General features: G+C 36.3%; 1 protein-coding gene across 1 annotated transcript; it reads left to right on the forward strand.

Annotated features, from left to right (window-relative positions):
• Nucleotides 1-9887: 9887 nt before the first annotated feature.
• On the forward strand, nucleotides 9888-12140 carry LOC105132380 (CLAVATA3/ESR (CLE)-related protein 25-like). Its single transcript, XM_011035849.1, has 2 exons — nucleotides 9888-10597; nucleotides 11636-12140. The coding sequence occupies exons 1-2, from the start codon at nucleotides 10317-10319 to the stop codon at nucleotides 11673-11675; spliced, it is 321 nt and encodes a 106-aa protein (XP_011034151.1). The 5' UTR covers nucleotides 9888-10316; the 3' UTR covers nucleotides 11676-12140.
• Nucleotides 12141-13915: the final 1775 nt, after the last annotated feature.

The following is a 13915-nucleotide window of genomic DNA, read 5'->3' on the forward strand; positions in this document are numbered from 1 at the left end:
CATGGCTGCCACCTACCATGGCTGCCACCGTCCATTTGTGTCCACACATATAACAATCTCCCACTTGGACACAAATGGTGTTAGGTCTGTCTTTTAATCTTGAAGACCAACTGAAGCTTTACACAGCTTCAGTTTATCGAGAGTAACTCCTTTGGTTAACATGTCAGCTGGATTCTTGCTTCCACAAATCTTTTCAAGTAACAGTTGTTCATCGTCGAGCAATTTCCAGATGAAGTGATATTTGATCTGTATGTGCTTTGTTCTGGAGTGAAATGCTGGATTCTTGGCAAGGAAGATTGAACTCTAATTGTCACTATACAAAGTACCTTTTCCATGCATCTTGCCCAATTCTTGCAAGAAACTCTGTAGCCATACTATCTCTTTTGCAGACTCTGAAACTGCAATATATTCAGCTTCTATCGTTGAAAGAGCAACTATCTTTTGCAAGGTAGAACTCCAAGAAATAGCAGTGCCTCCTAGAGTGTATATATAACTTGTAGTACTCTTTCTGCTATCAACATCTCCTGCTAGATCAGCATCTACAAAGCCTTCAAGTTTCAAACCGTCAGCTGTGAAAGTAAGACATGTCTCTGATGAGCCTTTTAAGTACCTCATGATCCATTTCACTGCCTCCCAATGCTGCTTTCCAGGATTGCTCATATATCGGCTTACAACTCCCACTGCATGGGCAATATCTGGTCTAGTACAGACCATAGCATACATCAAAGAGCCGATAGCTGAGGCGTATGGAATCTGATCCATGTATCCACATTCTAACTCAGTTTTTGGTGACTAGTCTCTACTGAGCTTGAAATGATTTTCCAGAGGTGTACATATTGGCTTAGCATTATCCATACTAAACCTGCTGAGAACCTTTTTGACATACTCTGCCTGTGAAAGCTTTAGTATGCCTTTGTCTTTGTCTCTGATGATTCTCATGCCAAGTATTTGTTTAGCAGCTCCCAGATCCTTCATTTCAAACTGTTTTGACAATTGTTGCTTTAACTTGTCAATCTCTTCCATGCTGGATCCTGCAATTAACATATCATCCACATATAACAGTAAAATGATATAGGAGTTGTCAAAATATTTGACATAGCAACAATGATCAGCCTGACATTTTGTGTATCCCGTACTACACATGAAGTTATCAAACTTCTTGTACCACTGTCTTGGAGCTTGCTTCAAACCATATAGGCTCTTTTTTAGCTTGCAAACTTGACTTTCCTTTCCTGGTATTGCAAACCCCTCTGGTTGTTGCATGTAAATATCTTCCTCCAATTCACCATGAAGAAATGCTGTTTTTACATCTAATTGTTCAAGATGTAAATTTTCTGCAGCTACTATCCCCAGAATAACTCTGATTGTTATAAGCTTCACAACTGGAGAAAATATCTCAAAATAGTCGATCCCTTTCTTTTGCTGAAACCCTTTTACAACAAGTTTTGCCTTGAACCGTTTGCTTCCATCATGCTCAGTCTTTACTCTGTAAACCCACTTGTTTTGCAAGGCCTTCTTTCCTTCAGGCAGTTTGGTTAACTCCCAAGTCTTGTTCTTCAATAATGACTCCATCTCGTCCTTCATGGCTAACTCCCACTTGCTCGAGTTTCCATCTTGTAAGGATTCTTCATAAGTTAATAGTTCACCACCATCTGTCAGCAAGATATAATTCAGTAGAAGTGTGAACCGTTGTGGAGGCTTTATAGTCCTTAAAGACCTGCGAACAGCTGGTTCACTTGGCTCTGCATTGTTTTGTGTAGTAATGATGGGTACTGATGTGCTTGAACTTTCTTGTAAGGACTCTTGAGTGGTAACATCAGGAAGCCCTTCTAATCGTATGAATTTAGATTTCTGTGGACTCGTATCTGAATCAGTTATCTCTAGTTCTGTACTTGATTTGTCTTTGTACAAAACTTTTTCGTTGAAGATCACGTTCCTGCTTCTGATAATCTTCCTATTCTAATCATCCTAAAACCGAAATCCAAATTCTTCATCTCCATAGCCAATAAAGAAACATTTCTTTGATTTGGCATCCAGCTTGTTGCGAGCATCAAAGTTTACATGCACATAGGAAACACACCCAAAGACCTATAGGTGAGAAAGCTGTACTTCTTTTCCTGTCCAGACTTCCTCGGGCAGTCTGAACTCCAAAGGAACTGATGGTCCACGTTTGATCAAGTAAACTGTAGTATGAACTGCATCAGCCCAGAATGTTTGAGGTAACCCAGAATGCAACCTCATGCTTCTAGCTCGTTCATTGATGGTCTTGTTCATCCGTTCAGCAATGCCATTTTGTTGTGGTGTGCCTGGAACTGTCTTTTCCATTTTGATACCGTTGACAGTGTAATACTTCTTGAAACCTCTATCAATGTATTCTCCTCCATTATCAGATCGTAAGCATTTCAACTTCAAACCTGATTCAGTCTCAACCATAGCCTTCCATTTCTTGAATGTGTCAAACACATCAGATTTATTTTTCAGAAAGTAGACTCATACCTTCCTGCTAAAGTCATCAATAAAAGTGACATAGTACCGAGAACCGTCAAGAGATGCTACTGGAGCTGGTCCCCATAAATCTGTGTGCACCAGTTCTAGCTTTCTTGGTCTTAAGGTCCTGCTAACCTTTAAGAAACTGAGCTTCTTCTGTTTTCCGAGAACACAGCTTTCACAAATGTCTAGATCAACATTTTTTTAACTCTGGCAGCTTTCCCTTTGACTGAAGTATCTTCATCCCCTTTTGACTCATATGGCCGAGTCTACAATGCCATAGCTGTGCCTGATTTTCTGCTTCAATAGAGGCAATTATATCTGCTGATCTTGTGGTCATATACAGGGTGCCAGCTTTCTTTCCATGAGCCAAAACCATTGCTCCCTTTGATACCTTCCACATTCCTCCAGAGAAAAGGATTGAATGGCCACTATCATGAAGTTGTCCGACCGAGATCAACTTCTTTTTTAGTTCAGGAACATGCCTTACATTTTACAAGTTCCATATAGATCCATTCATTGTCTTGATTTGCACATCTCCTATACCCATAATATCCAATGGTTATCCATCAGCCAGATAGACTACCCTATAATTTCCAGCAATAGTTTTGTATCATTTCATGGTGTGGAGTACAGTGAAATGAAGCTCCAGAATCAAGAACCCAATCATCAATAGGGCTATGTACAACAAGAATCAAAGCATCTTGTACCTCGTTTATAGTGGCATTTGCAGAATCAGCTTCAGGTTTCTTTGGTTTTGTGCAACTCCTCATGAAATGACCAGGTTTGCCATAATTCCAACATTCAACCTGCTTCCTGGGTCCAAACTTGCTTTTACTTCTGTACCTGGATTTTGATCTGCCTCTGGATATGCCTCTGTCTTGTCTCCTTCCTCGAGTGTTGATGTTGAGAGCTGAACCTGAACTTGAGCTTTCACCCGAGTCTTTCCTTCGTACTTTTTCAGCTAAAATCAGGTCTCGGATATCATCATATTTTAATTTGGATTTTCCAGCTGAGTTGCTTACGGCTGTTCTCATACCTTCCCAACTACTTGGAAGTGAAGCTAGCAAAATAAGTGCTCGGATCTCATCATCAAACTCAATTTCAACAGATGATAATTGATTTGTGATGGTGTTGAAATTATTAAGATGTTGTGTAACAGAGGTGTTTTCTGTCATCTTCAGGTTGAACAACTTCTTCATCAAGTGCACTTTGTTATTTGCTGATGGCTTCTCATACATCCCAGACAAGGCTTCCATCAATCTTGCTATGGATTTCTCTTTTGTAACATTATGAGCAACTCTTCTTGATAATGATAGCCGGATAATGCCCAAGACTTGTCTATCAAGAATTTGCCAATCTTCTTCTGACATGTTTTCTAGCTTGCTCCCCAACAGAGGAAGATGAAGTTTCTTCCCATATAGATAGTATTCAATTTGTATTTTTCAATATCCAAAGTCAGTTCCATCAAAATTTTCAATTCCTGCAGCCTTTATTTCATTATCCATTTTTACTCTTTCTCGGATTCGAATCTTAAAAATCTGACCTTACAGATGTGTCCGGAATGGCAAAAAATGTTGGAAATGACACTGAGATCACCCAAATCGGACTTCGGATGGCTCAAATTTAAACAATCAAACTTTGGGATCACTGGACGTTGCAGATGAAGCCACGTGGCAGAAGGAATAGTCACCACACCACACCAGATCAAAACCTAGTGATGCTGACATGGCTGAGCTGACATGTCAGACACGTAGGCAATATGGGGTCCACCAAATCTGACGTGGCAGGTTCACGGAGATTTTCAGCTAACGTGGCAGTGATGACGTGTCTGGTTGACTGGTCAGACTGCTGATGTGGCAGGTGACATGTCTGCTGACTGTGCTGAAAGGCTGACGTGAAGCGGTCAAGTTGCAGGAAACAGCGAGGAAGACGCGTGATGCGCGTGGACAGTGTTGGTGGTGGCGCGTGTAGGCGTGTGCGGGCATGCAGGACGTCGGATTTTCGCTGGGTTTTCACCAGTGGATTCCTCTCGTCGTCCTCTTCACGATGATATGTTTATAAATACATTTTGAGAACTTTGATTTTTGAGTTTGGATCAAACACCCTCTTTTTCAAGAACTTTCAAGAATAAGCTCTGATACCAGTTGTTAGGACATTCTGGCATTCAAACACACATCAATTTACATGGTTCGGCAACTTGCCTACTCCACGGAGCTTCTGGTTTATATTAATCAAGCTCAAAAGCAATACAAACAACAAAACAAGGAGGAGGAGAAAACTTCTCAACTCAACTCAACTCTCACCCTTAGCACGCTCTCTGTGTTTCTCTCTATCTCGTGGTCTATCTCAGCTATCAATACATCTTCTATTTATAGCTGAGGAGGGAGATGATTGTTCAACAATGGTGGGCAAGTTAGGCACCCACCATTTGACTATATCTCTATTTATAGCTGATGTGGGAGACAATCTCCTTCCTTTGGTCAACAATAATGGGCAACATTTTCTTTAGTTAGGCACCCACCATTCTTACCATGTCAAGTATGGCTGCCACCAACCATGACTGCCACCAGCCATTTGTGTCCACACACATAACACGACTGAGTCATCGTTTAATTTCAGGGAAACTGAAGTTGATAATGGAGTGGTGACATCTTTTGCTCCATCTATGCAAGTTTTGGCAAGAAGGTCCCTAATGTATTTATATTGAGTGAGGAACAACCCATTTTGCATAGGAATAACTTCAATACCAAGGAAGAAATGTAAGGGTCCTAGATCTTTAAGAGAGAACTTCTTGCCAAGTTGTTGTATAATACTTGTAGCAAAATGAGAGTTGTTACTGGTGATAATTAAATCATCAACATAAACCAGAAAATAAGCAGTAGTGGACGCAACAAGTTATTGACAAAACCAAATTCTATGAGCGCTTATTTAAAAACAGTATACCAAGCACATGGTGCTTGTTTAAGGCCATAAATTGCCTTCTTAAGGCAACAAACATAATATAGTGAAAATTAATCTTAAAAACCATAAGGTTGTGACATGTATACTTCTTCTATAAGATGACCATGGAGAAATGCATTGTTTACGTCTAACTGATAGAGAGGCCATCTACATATCATAACAATAGATAAAATGGTGTGAATAGTCATTGGTTTTACTACAAGACTAAAAATCTAAGTATAATCCAAACTGAGTCTTTGGTTGAAATCTTTTGCCACTAATCTGGTTTTAAATCTGTTAATTGAGCCATCAACAAACTATTTAACCCGAAACACCCACTTGTATCCAATAATGTTGTAGTTCTTGGGAGGTGGTACCAGATACATGTATCATGGCACAAAAGAGCTGTAAACTCAAAGGACATTGCATCACGTCATTGAGGTTTAGTTAAGGCCTGAGTCACCAATGTAGGTTTTAAAGATGGAGGTAATGGGTGTTTAGTGACCATGAATAAGATTTTAGGCTTATAAATGTTGTTCATAGAGTAAGTGACCATATGATGGGGACGAGGTTCACTAGTAGGAGGTATCATAGGTGCATGACTAACAATTAAATTTTGAGAGGAAGTTTCAGTTTGAGTAGAAGAAAGTGGAGAGGGACATACTTGTGATGGAACTGATGTTGGAAGTAAACCTACCAAAGGTGATGAAGAAGTAGCGATACTTAGTGCAGAAGCAATTGACGCTAGCGATCGTGCAGGATGTAGTAGTGGTAGACTAATGACAATTGGGTGAGGAACAACAAGAGCATTGGCTGCAAGTAAGGACTTTGCAGAAGGACGAGAATTAGTTTGAGCTATGAGAAAGCATTTAAAGTGATATATTTTTTTACTAAAAAGATCAAGACACAAATAAGTATTTTGAGTTAAAGATTAACCTATAAAGACACAAGACACAATTTTCATTTGAAGTTTATATGTATTATAGGGTTTAGACAAAGGATAACAAAGACACCAAAATTATTTTAGTTTTATGTAGTTGGGATTCTGATTGAAAAGTAGTTCAAAGGATGTTTTATTATTCAGAGTTGAGGTTGACATATGATTGATCAAGTATATGGTAGCTTGAAACGCATAAGGCCCATAGAAAAGAGGCATATGTGTATCGGTGAGAAGAGTGAGACCTGTTTGAACAAGGTGTCAATGTCATCTTTTAGAAATGCCATTTTGTTTTGGAGTACGAAGAGCAATAGTATAGTGATCAATGTCATGAACAGATAAATAATTTTTGAGAGCAATGTATTCACCTTCATTGTCAGAATATAGACATTTGATTTTAGTGTTGAACATGTTTTTCACAAGATTTTGAAATTCAAGAAAGATAGTATGAACACATGATTTATGGGACATAGGATAAAGCCATATATATTTAGTATAGTGGTCAACAAAAATAATGTAATATTTTAAACCATCAATACCAAACATCAATATTAATGTATTCGAGGGGTGTTGTACCAACAAAATCATGACATTGAAATTGTTATCGGTGGGCTTTATTGTGAGAACATGAGATATAAAGAGATGAATTTTTTTTTTGAGATGTAAGGAAAAATATGGATAAGATATTGAGCAATTTTGAAAGACGGATGACCAAGTAGTTTTTGCTATCCATATGTCGTTGTACATTCATGAACATAAGCAATAGCAGGTTTGGAAGCCATAGACATTGTTTCGAGCAAAGGGTACCATCCTCACATGCACCTTTTAGTAGTGTTGCCCCGTGATTCGATCCTTCACAAGAAAATAAAAGGGATGAAATTCAAGATAGATATTATTTTATTTGGTAAAGTGATGAACAAAAATTAATACTTTTTTTAATGTTAGAAACACATAGGATGTCTTTCAAATGAAAAATATGGGTGGGAAAGATGAATGATAATGACCCAATATGAGATACTTGCAAACTTGATCCATCACCAAACACTACTTCATCTGTACCATCATATTCAAAATGAATAGAGAGATTCGAAAGATTAGTTATCATGTTGTGAGATGCTGTCAAATCCACTAGTCATTTCAAATCCTTGCTTTTGAAGGATGCAACACAATTTACAAAAAAATCAGATGAATTATGCTCGGAACAGGTTTTAGTCATGTGACCCAACTGATCACACAGCTGACACTTAGGTTTATATTTGTGAAAACCTGAATTGTAATTGTTTTGTTCGGTGTTGTCACGACTTTTGGAGTAAAAACACTGTCCATTATTTCCAACGGGAAGTGCCTACATTGAGTGAAATTTATTATTGAAACTAATGGTTGCATAGTTTTTTGTTCCAGAGGGCGAAGGTAACTTTCATGGAAAATTAACAAGTCATAGAGCTCTTCAAACTGAATAAGATGTTCTCTGACTTGTATTGGTACAATAATTTCTCTAAAATCTGGACCCAATCCATTTAAAACATAAAGAGTCAGATCATTATTAAAAATAGGATGATCAATCCTAGCAAGTTCATCAGCTGTGAGTTTAATCGTCTGGAGAAATTCAGTGACAGTCTAACTACCATGATGATTGAGGTTGAGATCTTCCTTTAACTACATCACATAGGTGCATGATTTTCATGCATATAAACGTGTTAGTTTGTTCCAAGCTTCATTGGAGGTTTTGCATAAAGCAAGTAGAGGTGTGATGGTGATGGATGTTGAGGCTAACAATGCATGAAGAATCAATTTATCTTGTTGAATCTAGTGTGAATTTACAGCTTAGGAGACGACAGAATTTTCAGTATCAATTGCAGAATATTGGAGATTACCGATAACAAAATTCATGAGATCATGTGTAATAAGTAATGCTTCAAACTGTGCTCTCCATTGCTAATAAGTAATGCTTTAAACTGTGCTCTCTATTATGGAAATGTGGAGGCTATAAGTTTTTCATTGATGGTAGTAGCATAATTGATAGTGATGATTTGGTTAGGAGGTGAATTGATGGATGTGGAAGAAGACATGGTGAAGGTTTAGGAACGATACTCGTTAGAGATTGTAAGCTCTGGTACCATAAAAAAAAATGTTTTGAATTTTGCACACTTCATGCAATCTTTAGAACTTATTATATACAAAATACAGAGTGCTAAGTATGGAAAGCTTGTAAAGGCAAGAATACAAAACGGATCCCTGATTCTAGTTATAGTAATAAAAGAAAATACAAGAGGTTGATCCTAACTTACAATAACTAATCCTTGATTGTAGCTTGTAGTGATTTGCACTGTTATGAATCCTGTTGTTGCATGAGTTGATCATGCAATAATAATTTACTGAATTTTACCGTTGCATGAGTTGATCATACAATAATAATTTACATGAGCTGTCATTGTGATTTCTCTTGATACTATTATAAATCTTGTAGTAATAACTTACATGAGTTGGCAGTGTGGTTTTCCTTGATAAATAAGACAACAATAAGAATAAAAGGATGGGTGATTAGACCACTGAATTAGTTCTTCGTGTTTGGAAATACAGTAATAGTTATTTTTTAAAGTTTTTTTTATAAATATACATTAAAATAATATTTTTTATTTTTAAAAAATTATTTTTAAAAGTTTGGAAATACAGTAATAGTTATTTTTTAAAGTTTTTTTTATAAATATATAAAAAAAAAATTAAAAAAAAAATTATTTTTAACATCAATATATCAAATTGATCTAAAAAAATATAAAATTAAGTTGAAAAAATTGAATTTTTTTAAAAGCATTTTTAAAATACAAATTGAATTAAAAAAAACAGTGTTTAGTCTGCTCTCCTGTTAATCGATCCCTTACGTAATGAAGGACGATTTCTGTCACTATGCATGCAGCACATGTCCTTTGTCTACGACCAATGGCATCTAAATTCGATCTCATGGCACAGAGGCTTCGCCTCATCCCTGCTTTCTCCCGATTGGACGCAAGGGATGGTAGCAAATGAAGGGCTAGCTAGGTCTTATGTGCATGCGTAGCTCGTAATATGCTAGCGTTGCATGAAAATACACATCAAAGCAGAGCATGGGACCATTTATAAGGGTTAAGTGCGCTAATATATAAGGAGTTACTTAAGAAGAGAATATATTTTTTAATTAATTTAATATTTGATCTTTTTATCGACTAGAAATCTTGAATTGATGAACTCTCTTTAATTTATGGTTTGATTTTTGAAAGTAATTATTTGTAAATAGGAGCGGAATCAGGGGAGGCAAACAAGGACCCCACCAGCAAAACATTTTAATTTTTTTTATTAAGTATTTAAAGATAAAATAGCATGATATTTTTATTTTAAATAAATAATATTTTTAATGATATATCTTATTATATTAAATTCTCCATTTAAATACAACTACCAGCTACGCCCCTGCCTGTCAATCATGTCAAGAAGTGTGTGTGTAAATCAACGCGAAAAGTGAAAGAGTATTGGTACCTTACCATCAGTATCAGTATAAGCTATAAAGTGAAGGCGTACTTTCCCTCCTCGTAATGTTCGAAACCAGCCTAGCTAGGAATTCCTCTCTCTCTCTCTCTCAAGGTTCGAGAAAGGAAGGGCAACAGAATCGCTCCAACCTATAAAGAACACCAGCCCACCCTATTCATCCTCGAAGTAAGAAACAAAACAAGTGAAAAAGGAATAAAATACTACATAAATAGAAGAATTCCTGCCTTAACCACTCTCCAGCTGCTTCTCACACAGCTCCTTCTTCTCTTCCAGGCCTGGCCATATGAATCAAATTAGCAATCATGCAAGAGTAATCTTCGTGTGATTTGTTCTTCATCTGTACTATATAGGCATCTTGAAGAAAGAAAAACATATATATATATATATAGGGATAAATTAAGAGAAGATATATATATTATTTACATATATGGGCGGTCGTGGTAGCTGCTCTTTGTCTTTCAAGGTGTTGCTGGCGGCAGTGGCGACGGCGATGCTTGTCTTGCTTTTGCTGGCTGGGGCCTTGGAAAGTGGAGCGACCAAGATGACAAGGACGCAAACCGTTCTGGATAGTATTGCTCAAGATGATCTCAAACGTCGTCATGAGGAGCTCATAGGAAGAGAGAAGCTCGTTTACAATCCGGAGTTGGATCTCAACTTCGTGATGAACAAGAGAAAGGTTCCTAACGGGCCAGATCCTATTCATAACAGGTGCACCATAATATATAGCAGCTGTTTTGGTGGAAAAAAAAATCCCTAGCTAGAAAAAAACACTGTGGACTCCCTCACTCATTTTTTTTTGTCCTTTTAGTTTTGTTTTTTAGCCCTTTGTGTGTGCATGGATACTCTCTGTTTTACTAAATTTCCTGTGTTTATTCATTTATTTTTCAACTTTCGTATCTAGCTAGCTAGCTAGCTAGTAATGTATATGTTTTGGTATTAGTAAATCATAATTTATTAATTATTTCTGAAAAATCACTTGGTTAACATCCTAGTCATTATTCTATATGCTATAGCCAAACCTCTATAAAATTTTATTTATTAATTGAGATATTATTTAAATTTTAAATTTAATTGGGTCCGAACAAAGGTATTATTTAACAAAGATTATTCATTTATCAAGGCTATATATTTTCTAAAATAGGAGAGAATATTAGGTTAGGTTTGTAAAGATAGAGTATAAATCATTTATTTATACTTTAATTTATTATTTTATATATATATGCTCACTAAAAAACTGTTACATTGATCTCTAGTCATTAGCAAGGATTATAGAAACATTAAACAAGTTAGAATTACAAATTAAAAGCAGATGGAGTTTGTCTCTTCACTTTATTCCATTCGTCACCCAGAAACTTGTTTATTCAAAGCTAAGTGATGTTATATTTTGTTCTCCACATCGACAAGGCCTTTAAACCTTTTCATGGTATCTTTTGTTTACTCTTTTTATGCTTCCTCTTTCACTAAACGTAGCCCAATTACATGCACCAACGGATTGGAATTGCAGACAATTAATGGCTACCAGCTGAAAAGCATCCATGGAAAGTACTTCAGATATGCTAGCCAATTAATCTAATCTACTTAGGCATCGTTTTATAACATTAAATATTTATTACAGAGTTAGAAATTCTTTGATGTCTTCAAAGTAAGCAATATTGTTTCCAAAATTCTTGATGTAATCAGCCATGCATGTCGATCCTAACCACTCTTAGTAACTTCAGCTTTTCCTTTTGTAATTTTTTTTTCCAGGAGAGCTGGGAACTCCAAACGACCACCTGGACGAGGTTAGGTACTATCGTAGATTGAGAAGCTTCTGCATGCAGAACGATGAGACAAGATGTCTGCTGTCTTGTGTGTATTCTTTATAAATTAATGGGACTCCAAAATGCTCCTCGTCGTGAAGAATTTACTCGAGAATCCCAGCTTGAAGTCTTTTTTTTTTTTGTAGAACTTGTTCATGGGAAGGAAGCTTGTCACACAAACTATGCTCGAAAGAGTCCAGCTGGGGAAAAGATAGGCTAGGCAGCCTTTACAAAAACTATGATTTAGTGTTTTACATTTTTTTTTTTGTAATTAAAGTGTGTGAAAGAAGACAGGGATATAATTAATCAAGATTTGCAAGCTACTGAAGAAGAAATTAAGCATATGGAACATAGAACATAATTCCAAAACCAAGCATATCTGTTCTAGCAGCCATGCATGGAGAGGACATGTACGAATCTCTATCAATCAATATTATTCATCGTGGCTCTTATTTTTTCCAACTTATTTTTGTTAGCCATTCTAATTATGTCATTGGGGCAAAGGCGGCATGAGCTGCCACAACTAATAAAGTGAATCCACCAAATAAAGTACATACTAATAAAGTTTATTAGGATGTTATTGCATTTTTTTAGTGTTTGGCCTAGCGGTGAAAAAGGTTTGTTTTTTTTTATTATATTTGGATTCGAGCCCTGGTGTACATGTCTGTCATCCCGCAGTGCCTTACATGTCTACTGAGTTTGCAGGGTATTTAGTGAGCCGTGGAGATTAGTCATGGTGTGCGCAAGCTGACCCAAACACCCACGTAAATAAAAAAATAATAAAGATACATATTTAGTTGATGAAAATATAAAAATAAATAAATAAAGTGTAATAAAGGATGTTATTGCATTCTTTTAGTGTTTGTTCTAGCGGTCAAAGAGACTTGTCTTTTTTCACTATATTTGGATTCGATGCACATCTGTTACCTCCGCGGTGCCTTACATGTCTACTGAGTTTACAGGGTATTTAGTGAGCCGTGAAAATTAGTCATGGTGTGCAGAAACTGAACCAAACAATCACGTAAATAAAAAAAATAAAGGTACATATATTTAGTTCATGAAAATATAAAAATAAATAAATAAAGTGAAAGGCACTGTTCGCATCTTGTGTTTGTCCTTTTCCATGGATTCTTTTGGTGGGGATGGTGTACTGTTCTGGTCTTTGGTCTATTCAAACTCGCTAGACTGCATGAGATTCTTCTACTGGTTCGTGGCAATCAAAACACAAAAGAGCAGCGCACGCAAGTAAAAGAAGGATCAAAAACATATGGTCTCCATTGTCTAATTCAGAGTAAAGATCAAAAGAGGTTCTCTACTTAAGCTTTTTACTCCCTTTATCTTTTCCTCTCTTTCTTGCTTGTTTGCTTTGTTCGAGGAGCAAGACTGAGTCCAAATATATATACATATGTACTTGCCGATCCAGATTGGGGCAATTACGAACAAAGGCAAAGAAGAAAACGAAGACACAATATATATGTTCGAAGCCGGTGCCGTTGTTGCATGCTTGCATTTGAGCAGCCTAACAACAATAAAAAGTTTATCTTGGTGATTGATTTACACATCTAATGACGGATCGAGTCGAGTCGAGAGTTTTATCTTGGAGGGGTGAAAGAATGTATACAGATGAGAAAAATGATTCACACACGACAATAAAATTTAAAGTTACAAATTCCAGACTAAAACATAGCTTCTTCGTTCAAAAAATTAAAAAAGAAAAGAAAAGAAGAGAAAACTATTACACCCACACACAACTAGTAGAATTTAAGAGTTATTTAACTTCGGAGGGTTAGGGCTCCCACTTCCTCCCTTGTGTGTATTCAACTTTTTTTTTAGCATGTGCTTTGCACGTGTATTATTCAAATAATATTTCTTTTTTAATTCTTGATGAGTTTTGATTATATATTAAATAAATATTTTTTATTTCAAAATAATTTTATATGAATTCTTGATTAAAGCATCATGTCAAACAAAAGTGCAAAACGCCTATCAAGCAATGCACAAAGATCCACCGATTTTTGAAACCAAGGGCAATGCATGGCCTGAAAGGAAGAAGAAAAAAAAAAGAAAAAAAAAGGAGTTTTCAGGTACTTCAGAAGGTAAAATTAAACATGGATACTCGATACAGATGCTCAAGTAAGCATCATGATTTACTCTTCTTCTTTTTTTAATTATAGTTCCATCTCGATTTTATTTTATGTTCAGAGGAGTAGATTATTATCGAAATTAA

This window comes from Populus euphratica, unplaced genomic scaffold, assembly GCF_000495115.2.
Source record: "Populus euphratica unplaced genomic scaffold, PopEup_1.0 scaffold85.1, whole genome shotgun sequence".
NCBI classification, from domain to species: Eukaryota; Viridiplantae; Streptophyta; class Magnoliopsida; order Malpighiales; family Salicaceae; genus Populus; species Populus euphratica.

What these genes read in the sequence shown, in the direction of transcription:
- LOC105132380 (XM_011035849.1), top strand. Translation starts at nt 10,317, where the DNA reads ATGGGCGGTCGTGGTAGCTGCTCTTTGTCTTTCAAGGTGTTGCTGGCG. An exon ending in CCAGATCCTATTCATAACAG is followed by an intron (nt 10,598 to 11,635) that starts GTGCACCATAAT and finishes TTTTTTTTCCAG; the next exon opens with GAGAGCTGGGAACTCCAAAC.